At 41.4% G+C, this 18,059-nt stretch overlaps 3 protein-coding genes across 3 annotated transcripts; all 3 read right to left on the bottom strand.

Moving 5' to 3' along the window:
- Window positions 1-36: 36 nt before the first annotated feature.
- mrpl18 (mitochondrial ribosomal protein L18) lies at window positions 37-1,853 on the bottom strand. Its single transcript, XM_018699457.2, has 5 exons — window positions 1,751-1,853; window positions 1,555-1,671; window positions 1,182-1,350; window positions 431-665; window positions 37-325 (listed from the first exon to the last, which is right to left on the bottom strand). The coding sequence occupies exons 1-5, from the start codon at window positions 1,788-1,790 to the stop codon at window positions 248-250; spliced, it is 639 nt and encodes a 212-aa protein (XP_018554973.1). The 5' UTR covers window positions 1,791-1,853; the 3' UTR covers window positions 37-247.
- A 661-nt stretch (window positions 1,854-2,514) lies between these two features.
- tcirg1b (T cell immune regulator 1, ATPase H+ transporting V0 subunit a3b) lies at window positions 2,515-11,395 on the bottom strand. The gene is made up of 21 exons (XM_018699459.2): window positions 11,228-11,395; window positions 9,820-9,942; window positions 9,392-9,470; window positions 9,142-9,290; window positions 8,886-8,981; window positions 8,708-8,769; window positions 8,491-8,617; window positions 8,294-8,376; window positions 8,094-8,187; window positions 7,642-7,854; window positions 7,396-7,546; window positions 7,149-7,288; window positions 6,390-6,547; window positions 6,209-6,299; window positions 5,987-6,105; window positions 5,628-5,841; window positions 4,784-4,894; window positions 4,614-4,700; window positions 4,386-4,503; window positions 4,018-4,189; window positions 2,515-3,389 (listed from the first exon to the last, which is right to left on the bottom strand). Exons 2-21 carry the CDS (start codon window positions 9,934-9,936, stop codon window positions 3,296-3,298), a joined length of 2,475 nt encoding a protein of 824 aa, XP_018554975.1. The 5' UTR covers window positions 9,937-9,942; window positions 11,228-11,395; the 3' UTR covers window positions 2,515-3,295.
- Window positions 11,396-12,245: 850 nt separating this feature from the next.
- prpf19 (pre-mRNA processing factor 19) lies at window positions 12,246-17,950 on the bottom strand. The gene is made up of 16 exons (XM_018699460.2): window positions 17,757-17,950; window positions 17,388-17,537; window positions 16,395-16,471; window positions 15,854-15,995; window positions 15,608-15,681; window positions 15,435-15,500; window positions 15,287-15,328; window positions 15,103-15,177; window positions 14,914-14,989; window positions 14,695-14,804; window positions 14,370-14,525; window positions 14,189-14,258; window positions 13,926-14,099; window positions 13,653-13,735; window positions 13,276-13,381; window positions 12,246-13,159 (listed from the first exon to the last, which is right to left on the bottom strand). Exons 1-16 carry the CDS (start codon window positions 17,773-17,775, stop codon window positions 13,062-13,064), a joined length of 1,518 nt encoding a protein of 505 aa, XP_018554976.1. The 5' UTR covers window positions 17,776-17,950; the 3' UTR covers window positions 12,246-13,061.
- Window positions 17,951-18,059: the final 109 nt, after the last annotated feature.

The raw sequence follows: 18,059 nt of genomic DNA, 5'->3' as shown, positions 1-18,059 counted from the left end.
TTTCTTCATTGAAATAACACACCAGAGGATAAATGCTCATGTTCAGAAACTTTATCGGCAAGAGACGAAGCACAGGGACATCAAACTTTACTTTCAGCGCTCATTTTGATTCTGTTTGTGTTGTGATTCACTTGTTGTCATAGTGCTAGTCATCTTCAGATTAGAACAGTCATAATTCACAACAGAGCAGATATGGTCAGGGTTATAGACGACATTTTTTACAAAACAACAGATGTGACACCTAAATTTAGGTCCCGACGTACTTCCTTCTGGGTTCACTGAGGGTGATTCCTCCTTCTTTCATTGCTGTCCTGAAAGACTGAACCTGTGAAAGAGAAAAATTGGAAAGAGATCAACATGAAGCAGGTGATGGAGGGGGAAAGACATACAAGTCAATTGCCTAACAGCAATTCATGCTTTAAGTACTCACAGCATCAGAGCGGAATGTCCAGGGAATGGCCCTGTACACCATCCTGGTGATGCCGGCTTGTTGGCATCGACGTGCCAGCACCTCGCCAACGGCCTGACACGCTGCCACGCACCTCGTGGAAGCCAGCTCCTTCCTCAGCGCCCACTCAGTGGTTGAGCAGGTCAACACGGGGAAAGGAGAGCTGCTGGAGAACACTTGTGCCGTCACATGATGCTGGGTGCGAGAAAATACCAACCTGAAATAAAACAAACAGAGGAAACAGATGTAGGAGGAGGTAAGGGCATGACATAAGACATATTGGTGGATTATCAGTATACATCTTTACAGGGGAAATGTGTGAGAAATTACATAGAATCAACCAAAATTTATCTTGATTCTACCAAAAACTGTCTCATTGTTGTGCATCGTATGAAAACTTAACACACCTAAAACAAAACATTAATAACTACATATTTAAAATTGGAATTTGTTTGGAATGATTAATTTGGATAACAGAATATTTATGATAAAGGTTAGATTTATGCATGCACACAGAGTTTAGTAAAAATAAACAATAACACAGTAACTCCATATATTATCTATAGACTCTTATAATAACATTGTGAAGAGTTACATAATTTTTTTTCCTCAAAATTAATTTTTGAAATACAAGAAAAAAAAATACTGATAACATTGCGACAAAACATTTGGAAATTAAGCACAATTAAAAGAGTGTGTGGCATTCAGACATGTTTTCCATGTAGACTCAGACCTGTGGTAAAACTCTCTGTGGGGCCAGGTCGTCTTCCAGCCCCGGTCCTTCACAGCCAGAGCCATCTGCTCCAGGTTCCGGGGGTTTCTGTTCATAAAGGTTGGGTTCACGGCTTCATTTTCGTCCGCGCTGGGCTCAGGCTGAGAGGCTACCTGACTCAGACACCGAGCTGAGAGACGGACCACAAGTAATCGACAATTAACAAAAGGCTGAGTCCAGGCACAAAACTTAGCTATTTGGGTTCAAGTAGCCACCACAGTCTTCCTGTTAAATAACGTTAACGGAGACTAACACGACAGAGGTGCGTAAGTAGCTGTAAACTGAGCAGAATAAGGTTAAACAGCTGCGATGGACGTAATTTTACTGTACTCACTTGTCTGGTTTGTAGCTACAACCGGACGACACCGTTGAATTTGACCCAACAGCTGTCGCACACTGCGATTTAATTCGGTCAGAGCCATCTCCTCCTCAGCTGTGTTCACCTCATGAACTGAAACAAAGGCTTGGTCAGTAAACCACCGTCTGGTAAAACACGACAACTTACTCTTGCAATATGATGAGGGACTCACCGTGACATGCCCAGCGCCATCTTTGACATTCAGACAACATCCGGTTCACTCGGTGCCACTTTAGAAGCAGCACTGACAGAAACAACCCTCAACACTTCACAAGTTCCGCTTACATGTCCTCATCACGAATAAGAAGACTTTACAATAACTTCCAAAGCTGGAAAGAAGCTTAGTACATTAATTAAGTACTGTACTAAAGTACCACTCTGAGGTGCATGTCTGTGGAAAATATTGTACATATATATAGCCTATTTTCACATCTATCCATTTTAACAAAAATATAAAATATGATATAGTGTATATTACAAAAAAGTGTAATGTGGTTTAAATTAGCTCGACTTAGACCAGCTATAGTATTAAAATGTTGCTACATGTTAATCAATCAGTGATAATAATCGATTGATGAGCTATATCTACCACTTTGAAAGAGGCAATTTTGAATAATGGGTGCTTTTAGTTTTGAAGTTTCCTTGAACATTTTCTCAAGGATGATCTTAAATACAAGACTTCTTACATATAACAAACTATTACTGTTTATCCAATCTCATTTTAAAAGTTCTGTCACTTGTTGTATGCATTTTAATACAAAGAACACTGAGTTTGCCTATAATTAAATGTGCTATATAAATAAAACTGCCTCGCCTTTACCTTGTGACATTGTTCATTACACTCGAATAAAGGATTTAAGTACTTCTTCCATCACTGGCAACTTCACAAATTAGTCATGGCACAAAAGATAGTGTTCAGTAAATGACTTCCCAAAATAAGATTAAACAAGAAAAGCATATTTAATTTCAATTCAGATTTTACAGTGCAAACCTGCAGAAAAAAAAGAGACAAATGTCCAGGGCAGAGTGTTGTTTAAAGTAGTGACATGATGATGGATGATTTATTTATCCAAAAGACTTGATGAATAAACAAGCACTCAGTCCCAGTAAGGCACCTGAAAAACTCGTAATACCAATAAATACCTGTTGTGTGTTGTGCTTGGAAGACATGACAATGAATGGAAAGTACCTTTGGCTCATGAGCATCATTGAGTTAATTCCCTGCTGTCATTTGACAAAACCTACAGGACTGGCTTATTAAAGCACAATGCACTAATTCAACAGTCACACATTCCCTTAAACTGCAGAACAGATTCATTAATTGATGTGTTTTCCCTTTTCAGAATTAATGATTCTAATATGTTTATACAATGAGAAGTAAATGATTACTATAGCTTGAGCTACTGAGAGAATAATTAGAAAGCATAACATTAACACTGAGAGTGGAAAAAAACAGCAAGGGGATACAAAAGGACACATTTTTCATTTCATATAATGTCATTGTAATTCATTGTATAGGGACTCATTCTCATTCTACTGATGCAAAAATAACAGTCTATACCATCATCATGATCACTGTGCAAGTCAATTAATAGTACACGGGCAGTAGAATGCCAGTGTTAAGACAGGGTCATTTTGAAGTGTTGCAGTCCAAGTACTCAATAATATACATAAGTTAACGTAACCGTTTGGCAATACCAAGTAATGATTTGACCGATCATATAGCAGCTGATGCATTGATTAGAGATGAGAAAGAGAAAGGGCTCAGCTTGTAGCCTGTTCCACTGTAGAACTTGTTCTGAAACTCCACCCTGCAAAGACAGAAGCAGAGTCAGCACACGCCAGCAAATACAAACCACAACACATAAGAATTTTTTGTCCACCCACACCATTTCTCTACCTCTGCGATCAACAATCCTGTCCAGTTCATTCTCAAATGGACACAGTATAATTTTTGATTTACAAATGACAGATTTGGTGATGCGCTGAATGTTTGTATGGTCTTTAGTCCATGAATGGATTTAAAAAAGGAAACAAAACACCTGAATGTCCACCCACACACATGGTTTGGTGACCTTGGAATCTTTTCTCTGGTGCCACACAAGAAATAACAAAATGTAATGTGCAGTCCATCAAATGTACTGAGCACATCTGTGGTTCCTAGAGGATGAAGCTTTTTTCATCGTGGACACACCCTGAGCTTTAGCAGCACCTTTAAGCCAAACAAGTCAGCTTTGAATGCAGGATACATAATTCAATCAAAAAAAAAAAAAAAAAAAAAAGACATTGCCATGAAATTTGCTGACCTCATAATTATTTTTTTCTCAGATCTCTTTATGTTCATATTTATATAAATGTTTGTATTTATATCAGGTTTAGTCCTAACGCGTTGTTGCTCTGGAATAGCTCTAGATCAGCCAGCTTCCTCTTTGTCCTTACCAGTGCAGACGGAGCGCATGGAGGAAAGCTGAGAGGCCCTCCATAACCAGCAGAATGGAGACAGTCAACACAGCAAAGAAGGCAAAAATCACAAAAAGGACCACAGATCCCACATAGCCATGCCACTTCAGGGCAAGGCGCATCACCATCACCCACAACACCTCTGACAGCTCTGTGGAAACAAACAACACACCATCAGGTGACCCATAACTGGGTGGCACAAAGCTCTCATGTGTATAAATAAATTACTAAAAAAAGAATAGCATGAGTGTGCCTGGTTATAGAGAGGAAGTCTGTCAGTTCATATACATCATGTGATTATGAAGATACACATTGTGTTTGTGTGCATAAGTATGTGCGCCACTGACGTGCATGAGCCAAACTGAGAGCCCAGAGTCGGAGGTAAGAGGCGGTGTTGGAGATGCAGCCCAGGCAGTACTCTATGGTGTGGATGGCCTGATGCATGAACACGTCAGCAGCATCAAACTAATGCAGACAGCAAAGTTTAAAGTTAGACAAGAAACACAGAACAAAAGCACGCCTCTGTGAAGATTTAATCTGTTCAGTGAATTAAGTTGCTCGTGCTTCTCACTTACCTCCTCCTCAGCAGCTCCTCCCTCCACGTCCCCCTGATGAGTGTTGACAGAGCCGTCATCAGACACCAGTGGACGTCGGTCGTCCTCCTGATGTTGCAGAGAATTAAAACATCTGTCAGTAAATGCAGCTCACTGTAGACAAAAGGGTTAAAGTTCAAACACAGACTCACCATTTGATGTCGCCTTTTCTTGAATGTGATGTATTTGTACAGTGGCTTTCCCAGCAGGAGGACTGGGACTGAACACAGAGCTAGCACCACCAGGACCTTCTGTACCACCATCTACACATGGAAGAGTGAAGAGAGACCAGCAGACTTTAGCAGTCTAGGATTGGACAACAACACTGTTTTTGCAAGTTGCTTTTCTACAAACAGTATATACGCTTTCATTTCTGTAGTTTTTCTGTCTACCTTCCACATGTTGACTGGTTTCAGATCATCTTAGTGTTAGATTGCAGAGACTTAAAGCGCAGCTCAAGATTGATAATTCCCACATTTGTCTTTTTCTCAAAATGACATTATTGTTGTTTGTTGTTTGTTGCATGGATTGAAAGCAAGAAATTTTCTATTTGTGTGTTTGAAGGAGATGTCAACAACTGAGGTTTAAGAGTAATCAGAGTAAACAGCACTGCATTTACAAGCTACAGTGTCAGGGGAAAAAACAAAAACAAACAAAAAAAAAAACAGTTGCTGACTTATGTATTGGGTGCTCCAACTAGATTTATAAAAAAAAAATCCTACCTAGCAACAGTTAACCTCTACTTATGGCAAATACAGACGTTTTGGATTCACTGTTTTGGGTTTCATGTCTCAAGCTATTTCCAGGCATCTTTGAGGTGATTTAAATGCACTACGTCAAATAAAAACAGTGGCTTCCCAGAGGGCAGAGAAACTCCATTCATCAATATAAAAACTATGGCATAGCTTGGTGGTTATGCAAAGTGTAAGCAATTTTTTTTGAACACAACATGACACTCTGATATGTTCCTTTTAGTGCTGTGAGCAAACCACACACCTGTCCCTTGTAGAGTGGTGGGTTGTCAGAGTTTTCTGTGAAGAGGAACATGTCTATGAAGTGGATGAGTATACTGGGGGCAGTTTGGGACTGGTCGGGTGTATAGGCGAGCCACTTGAAGACCACCATGAACACCAGGTAACCGAACAGACACACCATGAAGAACAGCTCTGGGATCAGCACAAAGAACACACTGCTCACCTGGCCAAAGTGCCTGCAGACAACAACAACAACAAAAACAACACATGGAAGGAGAAACAGGGAAACAAGGACGTGTAAAGGCAGGTCAGAGCAGATAACAAAAGAAACAAGAATGAGGATGTGCGCACTCTAAACACACATACCAAAAAAACACTTACCAGTAATTAAAGAATGACAAGCAGACTCCAAAAGTCATGTGAATAATACCGATGATGACTGACATCTTCATCTTGTACGAGTTAAGGAAAGTCAGTTTGTTGTTGGCCAGACCCCAAATCTGACGACAACACAGACAAGAGAGAATTAATATGAGCACAGTGACGAACCAGATGACAGGATTAAAGATACTGAAGTCAGAGTGACGAGAGTGATGGCCATACCGGGTCAATGCCAAATGGATAAGGGCTGGTGAAAACACCGGTCACGTTGGGATCCATGGACAAGTACTCGCTCCCTGCCAGGACCGACGCGCTGAAAAGAGATGACGTGACTGTGAGGTGGACAGGAAAACGGAAGCCTGCGAGAATCATTTTGAAGCTCACATGTATGAAATGTCCTCACTTCCATATGTTCTTCTCGAACATGGGGCCGACGTGCCACGCTGAGCTGAAGGTGCTGAGGCCTCTGCTGAAGCACTCGTTGTAAACGGCCCCCGTGTAGATGGAGAACAGTCCCATCAGCAGAATCAGATACCGTCCTCCGAACATCATCCTCCAGATCTGAGACACACAGAAGGACGACACATAGGGGGATTTAATGTTAGTGTTTAGAGTGCAAGGTCAAAGACATGCACTTTTGCATTTAGTCTTTGAAATAACCATTTTTGCAGAGATCCTGGTTACATGTTGGTAATCCTACAATTCATAGATAATTGAAAAAGATATATATGAATGCAAATACCTGTAAACTCAAACTAAAACTAAATAAGTCCCAGTTACTTTCAAATTAATTAGTCTGACACTAAAAGTTTATGGGAACATGTTTTGTGATCCCTATGGGATGCATGGGAGGATTCATACAATGACAATTAAATTAAAAAGTCAGTACAGTGAGTAAAATATCAATTATTCCAACTTTTATTTTGTTAATAGCTTTCAAGTGGGTAAAACCACAAAGACCAAATGTACAGCAATGTTTTTTCATTAAAAATAGCTGAATTTTAAAATAAAATAACTGCAAGATTAGCTGAGGGATCTATGCTGTTTAAAGACAATCTGACTCTATAAAATGCTACCAGATTAATAGCAAGTCTTATCCTTGCATTGAGCTTCAGTGTGTCTTGTATGTGTGCGTGCTGTGGGCAAATATCCTCTGAATAACCTCATTGTTGTTGTTCCTGAGTTTGGGGTCCTTCTCCTCAAGAACCATCCAGAGGGCGGCCACGGTCATCAGTAAACCGTGACCCACGTCCCCAAACATCACGGCAAACAGGAAAGGGAATGTAATTATGGTGTACACCGCTGCAGAGACATGGAAAGAAAAGACTTAACTAAACTTAAAAACAACATGAGCTTTTTTTCTCAAGACATTAACAAAGAAAATATTTTTTAGTGGAATGCTGACGTACCTGGATTAACCTCACGGTAGCTGGCCACTCCGTAGGCATCGACGATGTTCTGGAAACCGGCTGTGAAGGAGTTGAGGGGAAACAAGGTAGGTGGAGGGGTGGAGGAAGGCAGGCGGTTGTAGAAAGAGTCGACCCCACTTCCACTCTTCCTCTGAGGATGGAGAAAGAGTGCGTCCAAAATGAAATTCAAAAATTGGTCAAGTTACTTGTCAATGTTAATTCTCCTCGTCTACAGCGTTGTCTTACCCCTCCCTCTCTCAGAGCGTTCTGCAGTTCGGGCAGCTTGGCAACGGGACACCAGGCCTCAGCGATCAGGCATTTGTCGGTGACGGAGGGGCTGCAGAGATTCAGCACCATCTGCACCGCTTTGCACTTCTGAACCCGCACCTTCCACTGGGGCAGCACAGCCACCGCCCGCATCAGCAGCTGCTGCAGGAAGGCCTCAGTCTGTGACAACACCTGAAGGAGAGGGAAGTGAGAGGAGAAGGAGGAAGAGGAGGTGTGTATAAGTGACATGCCTTAGAAGTACTCAGCAGAAAAAAGTGGTAATAGCACTTTAAAGAAATGAAAATCCATGTGACCTCTAGCATTCTAGTATTTTCAAGCAGGAGACATTACAAAAGAAGTTGAATGCTGGTGATTGGATCAATGTTGCAACAAACAGTCACTGTGCTTTTATAAAGAGGCACTGCGCTTACTGATTTGATATCTTCAATTCTGCCTTCAAGTCCCTGGAGAATCTCCTCCCTCTCAGCAGTGCTCTCAGGGTATGCAAATGTCTGTGTGCGGAAACTGTGAGGTGGGGAAAACAAACGATATTCAACAGGTTCAACAGACGCTGCAGCGTGGAAAATCTACGAATGGCAAAACAATCTAATCAGTGTTCAGATTTACTCACCAATCACATATCTTCTTGACTTTCTGTCCGATCTGATCTCCCCAATAGGAAATGAGGAACACCGTCCACTGCACCATTTCCCCCTGCAAACCAAGACAGAGAAACAGCTTTGGTAAGTCGCCCGTAGAGACCGTCAGAGACCACCCCTGGAAATAACTTTCATGTCTCTCTCTCGACTCCCGTCTCCCATTTCCCACCGTGTCCGGGTGCTGGAGTGGGTCCTCCATTTCTCTGAAATCCACAATGATATAACCGCGACACGCCCGCCACAACAACCGTTCAAATGAGGGAACCTTCCAAGGATGGACCACTCCTGCAACAAAGCTGAAAGACGAGACGCAGTGAGAAATGAACCAAGCATGAAAACGTAATACTTAAGGAATGTTTAGATACAGTTCAAGAAATGGGATCTACCTGAGGTGGACATCTTGGCGGTTGTCAAACAGACCTTGGCTTTCCAGTACAGGTGGTGGCGCCTGTGGGAAGAATACAAAGAGAGGAAGTAGTCAGTTTTCCCACTGCAGTAAAATAATTAAAGAAAATGGAATAAATGTTGCAGGAAATGTTGCAGAAATGTTTTCTTATTTCCCACCTGTGAGGCTGTCAGAGAGTGTGTTCTGGTCAGCACGCCTCGGTACTGACAGAGCTGGGTCAGCTGAGCACGGAGGCTGTCTCTGTTCCTGGACACCTAACAACAAACACACACACACACACACACACACACACACACACACACACACACACACAGGTGAATTAAAAAAAAAGCTAAACCTGCTCTGATTGCATACTAAAGAGACAACAGAGACTCTTCTGTGACTTATCAGCATGGCCTTGTTTTCAGCGCTCACCTCTTTGAGCTCTCTGGCCAGCCTCTCGCTCTCCTCCTCTATAGTGATTAGCTCACGGGGTTGAGGGGCCAAAGGTGTTGGGCATGGGGGAAGGAGGGGACCGTGCAACGGTGGAGACAGGGAGCGGTTGATCTCCTGCTCCAGGAAGGCTGAGGGGCAGATAAAAGACAGTCAGAGAAGGCAGACAGACAATCTAAACAAAACTAATAAAGGCAAGAGATGAAAATATTGTGAAGTGAATGTTACTTACTAAAGGTTTTCTCAAGTTCTTCACATCGTCTGACTTCGCCGACAAACTTCCTCTGAAAGGCGTTCACGTTTGGATTTAACTGAAATCAGAAGTATCAGAGCACAGGGGAGAGGAAGAGGGCAGCAGGGTTAGTCATGTTCATCTGATCACAATAAGAGAAGGAACATTTTTGCAGTGTCTCACAATGACTCAAATCAACCGTCAGTTGACCATCTCAGCTCAGGTCTGATTTAAAGATGCTGCAAATTGCAAAGTGAATTCAAAGAGGTATCTACTGGTAGCAATATCACAATCACTTGCAAATGGATAAATAACTGTGCTCAAACTAGGGTTTGCATGGGAAGAAATGTAGGACATAAATGTGGCCAAAACAGCTGACTAGTTTAAGAGGATAAATCATGAGCTGAACAACAGTTAAAGTGACTTACATCCCTGAACTCAACCAGGCCCAGCTCTCCCAGCTCACTGACACAATTGTAGGCTGAGCCGGACTGAAGGAAGAGCTGCACCAGGCACACCTCCTCGCTGCGAAACATGGAGCCCATGGTTGCCTGCAAAACAGCAAGGAAATAAGTTTAGTTAAAAAGTTCAATGATTAATATTTCCTTCTAAAATCTGACAATGTAGCCCAGGTACTGCAAACTATAGAGGAATGGGAAATATTATTGAAAAAGTGGAGAAGCGAGGCAGTTAAAAAAAAAAAAAAAAAAAAAAGTTCAGAGGGCACCCATTTTCAGTTGGGACAATAAAAGCCTCTCAGTGACAAGGCAGAAGCGTATGAGTTGAAACTACAGAAAAGGGAAGTGGTAAGTCCTCCTGACTGTGACAATCAGGTGGGATTTCCATTTTTGCAAAGCCATGCTCCTGCCAATATTACAAGGTCACAGTTTTGACAGTTGAGAGTAAAATCTCAAGAATACAAAATAAAAATAAATAAATCACATCACCAGTTTATAAATTTAGCTAAAACTAAACTACACTCTGATTTAAGCAATAAATCTTACCTTTGCTAAGGCTTAGTTTGAGTTGTTGAATGTGCTTTAGAGAGGTATTCATTTTGTTTTATGGTCACTTTAAAGGCTGTAGTTTGTGGTGGTGTTGTGCTGTATTGTGTTATATAAGATTTAACTTCACTGATATAACTAAGGTGGACAAAATAACTGCAGCAAATACTGCAGCATCAAAAACTACAGCTTTTAAAATGACCATAAAACTGAATCATCACGTCTCTAAAACAGTTACATCATAAACTAAACGTTATAATTTTAACAAATGTAGGATTTATAGCAGGCCTACCGTGCCAGTCTGCAGATTTTTTTGCTAGGGTGTAACTAATAAATTGACGATTCAGGTTTTATATCAAGTGATGAAGTGAATTTATGAAGACTGTGTGTTACTTAAACAAACAATGAAAGGAACAAAGAAACAAGACTTGACATTAAAATTATGAACACATCAACAAGTAGCGAGTATTAAAAGAAAAACACTTGTTTTCATGAAGAAACATTTGCGTTTTCTTGGACGATTAAAGTCTTCGGCTTTTTAAAAAAACGGTCTTTTTTTCTCGCCATACAGAGCTGGAGCAGAGTTTCGTTTTTAGTGGTACACCATGCCAATAAAACGGAAGCGCAAACCACTGCAGTCAAACAAAAGATGTCACACTAAATGAAAAATAGACCCTTTATTCACTGAGGCTGGGAAAATCCCGTGGGGGAAAATTAAAGTAGCACAAGATTTTGATTTGTGTCATGACAACAGCAGGTCACACGCTGTGGGTTTGAACTAAAAAACAGCTTGACACGAGCACAAAATGAAGCTAAATACACAGTTTCTCACCTGTCTGCCTCCTGAATTCCGCTGGACTCCACACTGCTGTGTATCCGGACTGTCCAGCCTCGTACCGTCGTACACACCGGTAACTGACGACCGGGACAAATCAGACGCTTGTTTGTGAGAAGTTCTGCCTTCTGTCTCGAACTTCCCGTTTGTGAGAGTCACGTTACTGCGGCCTCACGTGACAGCTGGCGTTCGTCTCCCATTCGGCCACGAGAGGTCGAGATTTTCAGGATTATTAAATGGCGGCAACGAAGGGAAATGTAAATGGGGTTTTATGAACCGTCAAAGATGAAAATCTAATGCTAGTGTTGATTTATATTATTCTTATACGGTTACTTAATCAATTATGTCAAAGTTGGAGTAGTTGGTTTGCCGAACAGTGGTTGCTAAGCGACACCGTGATGACACGAATCATTTCCGGTTGGAAATAACTAAATTTGACACAACTTAGCAAAATACTATTAATAAAAGTCCAGCACTTAAAATTGCACTAAAGTAAAGGCATGTACGGTATACTCATGCATAATTGCGCACGCAGTATTTTACTGTTAAGGTTTCATATAATTACGTCTGTCCTTTCTCCTTCATTGTAAAATTCTAATTAAGTTAATTACTGGACAAGATGTCTCCTACCCACAGATTGTATATAAAGAGCTCCCATCACTCTGAAAAGTCCATTCTCTCTGTGTGTGCACACGATGTTTCAGCCCAAGCTGTTTCAAAGTCATGTTGACATGTGCAGTGATTTAGGGATGAGCACAGAAACTTTTCCCCTCAAGCAAATGGATGTGTAAACAGCTTTCTGGAGTCAAACTGCACAGTCATCATTCTATACAGAGAAGCTCCAACACCCAAGAGAAATAACAAAAATGAAGGGGACTTTGAGAACACCCACCAACACAGTAGTCTGAATTTGTCAATAAAAGACGGACAATAAATTAATATCACTGGGGAGTTATGTGCGACTATACTTACTGAGAAATGTTAGTTCTGTATGATGAAATATCTGAAAATGGAGTCAGTGGGAAATTATTTTATTTTTTTCAGATGCCCCAACAGTGCCCTTAGTTTTAATCTGACAAACACATGTATGGCAATACAAAAGATATTTTATTTTATTGTAAAAGGGCAGCGGTGCAACAGGTAAAATAGGGAGTAAGGAGAAATATACAATTGGATAAAAAGACATAAGTATAAATGGAACAATTGAAACAGGAAATGCAAATGAGAGGCGCTTAAACAACACAATATTTGTCACAGAGGAAAATAAGTCTCATACACCTGGTCATCTTCTGCTTGCTGTACGTCTGCATCACTACAGATTATTTTCATCTTACTCTAAAGTTACTGTAATGAAGCTGGTCTAAATTAAAAGCAAAGCAGATTGTTGTCACACCACGTACAGTTCCCAACAGTGTGCTACAACACTGGAGCTGTATCACAAGCAATTTTTGACCCCACCCTCCCCTGATACACACACACACAAAAAAAATACTACAGTAAAATCATAATTGCTGGCAAATCAGATAGGAACATTACACTGACTTCTGCATCTCATTTAACATCATTTATAATTTCAATGCCAACACACATGTTGTTATCTTAGCCATGCTGCTGTGGTTTCAATTAGCAGATAATTTCACTGGATCTCTTTCCTGGACATGACAACTAACACACTAAAGAAGCAAAGTTAGCACTGATTTTTTTTCTTCTTTTTCTAAAAATTACAGGTCTATGCTAAGTCTGTGTCCAGGATAGTCACTGCTCAGACAGAGACCTCTCCACCACCACCCCTCACTTTTTTGTTCTCCTTCCCTCCTGAATGTATGTTTTTCTACAAACTGTAGAATTTGAGGCTTCTATCCATTCCTGCAGAGGTCAGGAACTGAGCGTTCTCTCCAAAGGCCACTCCAGTCACCAATCCTGTATGGTCTACAATTAGAAAGGAAAAAGCAAGGTCAAAAATCTGCTTCTTCTTTACACCAAATATCATATAACATGCATTCTGGATGAACATCTGGAAAGAGATTGGTATTTTTGTCCCGCACCTGTGAAGTTGAGGACCTCAGACCACTGTTTGCAGATGTAGACACGAATGTCAGACCCTCCTACAGCCAGGTAGGTACCACTCTGATCAAACACAAGGGACTTCACCTGAAACAGAAAAACAAAAGATTCTTTAAGTCATCTGATATCACATTAAATATGTTTATTTATCCTAAGGGCTACATGCAAAGATCAATACCACTTTTGTGTCTGTACATGAAGCCAGAAGGTGGTTAGCTTAGCTTAACATTAAAACACAAAGCAGTAGGAAACAGCATTACTGGTTGTCTCTTAAGCTATAGCAATGCAGCTACCAGTATGTCTGCACGACAAATAACGACAAATTTCTTTAACAGCAGACATGACCACACTTTCTTACCTCATAGTTGTTGTCCAGAGTGATTGTCTTGAAGTTCTTCAGCTTCCTCAGATCCCACAGTTTCAGCGAGCTATCCTGGGCACCTGGAGGACAGCATCAAACAAGGATGTCAGTGTTAATGAAACAAATGCAAGTAAAATTCCTGCTCACTTTAAGATAATATGATTAGATATGTGGCTCCTACACACATGTTTTGCAAATTCCAAATTTTTCCTCAGTAGGATTCTAAATAGTAATGTGGGTCAGTGTAAAAATACTGTTAGTAGTTGTTACCTGTGGCCAGATAGTATCCGTTCTCAGAGAAAGCAATGGAGGTGACGGGGCCAGAGTGGCCAGGGAAGTTGGCCACATTAGTGCGCTCCTTCAGATCCCAAATCTTAATTTGGGAGTCAGCCGTACCAGTGCCAAAAATGAGACCATCAGGGTGGAACTGAGCACAGGTGAGAGCTGTGGGGGGCAGACAGAAACATTAACACTTGGAAAAGGACTTATCTCCACTGTCAAACACACATATTCATTAATACAGAGGCACTTACCACAGCCAGCACTTTCATCAGTGACTTTGGTGAGGACTCTACCAGTCTGGATGTCAGAGAAGGCCCAGTACTGCACGATTAAAAACAACAGTGACGTTAGTGTGATGAACCATTCCCCACTACTTCTGTAATTTATTAAAGCATGGACCCTGTGGGTAATTTCTTCAAGCTGCAAACATACCTGATCTTCAGAGGAGCTGAGCAGGTAGTCTCCAGTAGCATGTAGGGAGAGTCCAGTGACACCTGCCTCGTGAGCACGGACCACCTGGACACAGTTTCCTCCAGTGACAGACCACACACGGATGGTGGTGTCTGGAGATGCAGAGAAGACCACAGACTGGAGGAGAAAAAGACAGCAAGGGAGCGAGGAGAAGAAAGTCAAAACATTTGAAAAAAATAGATCATGTTAAGCATTCCTCCGAAATCTGTGTTATATTTTGTTTATCTGAAGAGGTAGTATTTTGATGTTTGACAGGTTAATGTTTCAAACTAAGACGGAAACTTACCTGAGATGGATGGTAAATGACAGAGGTGACCTTCTTCGTGTGACCCTTGAGTGTTGCCACAATCTGCTCCTCATTCTTGTCAAACACCACAACGTTCTTATCAGCTCCGCCTAGAAGAATATAGGTGGGGTTAACATCAAATAACAGATGCTTCAAATGATATCATAAAATTCCAACAAATCACAAATGTTTGTAAATCAAAAGATGTATTCACTGTACCGGTAAGCACTTTGTTGGTGTCTGAGGGACACAGATCCAGAGCCAGAATACCAGGAACACTGGCACTATGAAGACCCTGAAGGCAACAAAAGACACATACATGTTGACACTATGTATATCACATCACTTGAGGGAACTGCTGCAGCCTCCTGATCAATTTATGCTCAACAGACAGAAATTTATACTTACAGCATGGGAGGCCACCTGGCGGTATTTGCTGAGATCCTCAGCTCTAACCAGCTCCTCTGGAACAGTCTTTCCTCTCTGGAGAGACACAGTGAGGTGGTTACAAGTGTGAAAGCATACACATTACATGACACCATGATGTTTACACAACACTGAGATATTACAGCATAAACTTGAAAAATAATACCTTCTTTCTCTCTGTGGTGAGAATAGTCGCTTTGTCTTGGAGCTGTAAAAAGAAAAAAGCCGTACTGAAACACATCTCTGGGTTGCTAAAGAAATTGGGAAGCTTTCAGCTAAATAATGATTTATTAGGGTAAAAGAAAAAGTCTTACCTTCTGGATGATCTCGGGGGTCATTCCCACCTGTTCACTAATCTCCATAGGCTCTCCACCAGCACCCTGAGAGGACAAAAAACATAGACTGTAAGAAAGCAAGTACAGCAAAAGATGATTATGAGTGTTTCTGATAAGTATTACTATTGATTTAAATAAAGTCAATCACTCACTGCTGCAGCTGGCTGAGAGGCGGGAACTGCCTGAGGGGCAACCAATCCAGCTTGGGGTTTGAGTGTGGCAAGAGCTGCAAGAAGGAAATAGACCTCATAAGAAAACACGCTCTCAAAATGACATCTATGAGCTCATGTTCAAGTGGATTCTGGAGAGAGCTGGTGATCATCTAAACGCTGTTTAATGTGCTCTACAACTGAAATTACGCCCTGCACCAGAGGAAACACAAACTGCTGTTAACCCACCTTCTCTCGCAGCAGTGACCTCTTTGGTGAGTCGAGCGATGACTCTGCAGGCGGCATCATGCTGGTAGAGGGCGTGCGACAGTTCCTGGCGAGTAGTCTGCAGCTGCTGCCGCAAGGTGAAGCTATGAAGCATAACAGCATCCTACAACAGAAAAGACAGGATGAAGGAGGGGGAAAAAAAAGGAAAAACAACTCTAAGCCAGTTACATTTCAAGTTCTTCTGCAATTATCAACTTGGTTTATAATTCCTAGAAGTGGCTTTCAACAACAACTAGCAAGCAACTGATCTTGATTTTTTTGGGTCCATTGTATGTGTCAGGTGGATGGCACAAGGCAATTAAAGCAACGAACCAAGATGTTTCAGTCAAGACAGAATATGTGTTGCACTGTAATCTAATATAGCTACTGTTTTTCAATAGATTGATACATTCTGCTCCACCCATGATTTGTGACTGTTAAGATTATAAAGAAAAAGTCAAAACAGAAATTCTAAGTAACATTTACTGTATAAAGGTGTATACTTGTGGATTTCAACACTTACCCACTCATCTTGAAGGGACTTAAGAATGGCAGGAATGCTTGTTGCTGATGGTGCCTTTGGTCTAATAGGATGGGACACTAGAAAAGAGAAATGTTGCTCATATTGAGAACAAGTAGCCTCTCATCATTAAAAATCACATCATCATTAGTCTAGTTATTAATGTTGATTTCTGAGGTTTCAGGGACACTTGTTGAGAGATGAAAGGGCAAGTCAAACAGTGCTCTACTATGGGGGATTTATTTTTGAAGTAAGCATTAACAAGCATTAGTGGCAAACATTCTCTAGTTCCAGCTTCTCTGTTGTGAGTGTTTGCTGTTTTTCCCTGTCTAAGAAAAGCAGCACCTGAATACTTTGAGGTTTTGGAGTGTTGGTCAGACAAAACGAGCAACATTCAAAAATCATTTTGGCCTTAGAGAACTGTGATGGGCATTTTTTCATTATTTCCTGACATTTTATAAATTAAAAAGGTTTATCAGGAAAATAACACTCAGTTTGACTGATAACAAAGATAATTGTTAAAGCACTACACATCACTATCTTAGGTTACAAATGCTGGTAGATTGAGACACTGGTTGTTAAAGCTCTCACTCAGGTGCCAGCTGATTGGGAACACTATTTAAAAACTAGCATATTTTAATATTTCAACGTGCAATGTGCCGATGCTTTTGTTGAAACTGGGTCAGAGAGGTGTTGATTCATTTTAGAGGAGGAAGCCAGAGCAGCAGTTGATTTGTGTTGTGTTGTGCGGACTGATTTTTTTTTACGGAGTATTTTGTGTATCATCCTCAAATGGGACGGACAAAACATTAAATATCATGCCTCTAGAATAATGCAACCACCCCAAATGTCAGCCTCCAAGCTGAATATAAATACGACTCAACACTTAAGACACAACTTTCATTAGGATGTAATACAGGGCTTTTGCATTAAGCTGCATTAGTTTTAGCCTGGTGCAATCTTTGCTGACATCCTTAGCTGCTCCCAGTGGTTTACCTTTGATATCTACGAGCTGCTCCTCAGACAGCGGTTGTCCATTCATCGGATCCGTCCCATTCTCCGCGATGTACTTCTCGATCAGCCTGCGCTCAAACACCTGGTTGGACACCGGAGAGACGCACGGGTGCTCCGGCACCTCGTTGGAGACTAAAGATACAAAAAAGTGTGGTTACATCTTCACAAACCATACTGTACGAAGAATAAAAGAACCACTTAAAAACAAGACCGGTGAACTATCACAAGTAGAAGGCGGCACTGCATGGCCGCTAACGTTAGCTACGTTAGCTACGTTAGCTACTAGCATTAGCGCGGTGCCTAGCTAACCTGCACTATCTCCGTCATTTCAATGAATCCAACTCCACTTACTTGCACAAACCAGAGACATCCTCCCGACGCAGTCCTAAGAATTTCTTCTGAAAATGAATAATGCTCGCCCTTTTCTTAGGTAGTTATTACCGCTCAGGTACACTTTACTTATGTTTTGCTCAAATTGGAAGTGGCACGCTGTCCTTTCATTGCCGCTACAACCGGGGCTTCTTCTTCTTCTACGCTGCCAGGCTGAGCGTCAAAGCCGCACAGGCGCGCCACTGCCCCCTACCTCCGGAACAACGCCACTGCTTTCATCGATACCCTAAAAATTAGTGCTGAGGTGATAAGTAAATGGACTGA

Source organism: Lates calcarifer, linkage group LG8 (genome assembly GCF_001640805.2).
Source record: "Lates calcarifer isolate ASB-BC8 linkage group LG8, TLL_Latcal_v3, whole genome shotgun sequence".
Classification (NCBI taxonomy): Eukaryota; Metazoa; Chordata; class Actinopteri; family Centropomidae; genus Lates; species Lates calcarifer.
This window is presented reverse-complemented; position numbering and strand designations above follow the sequence as displayed.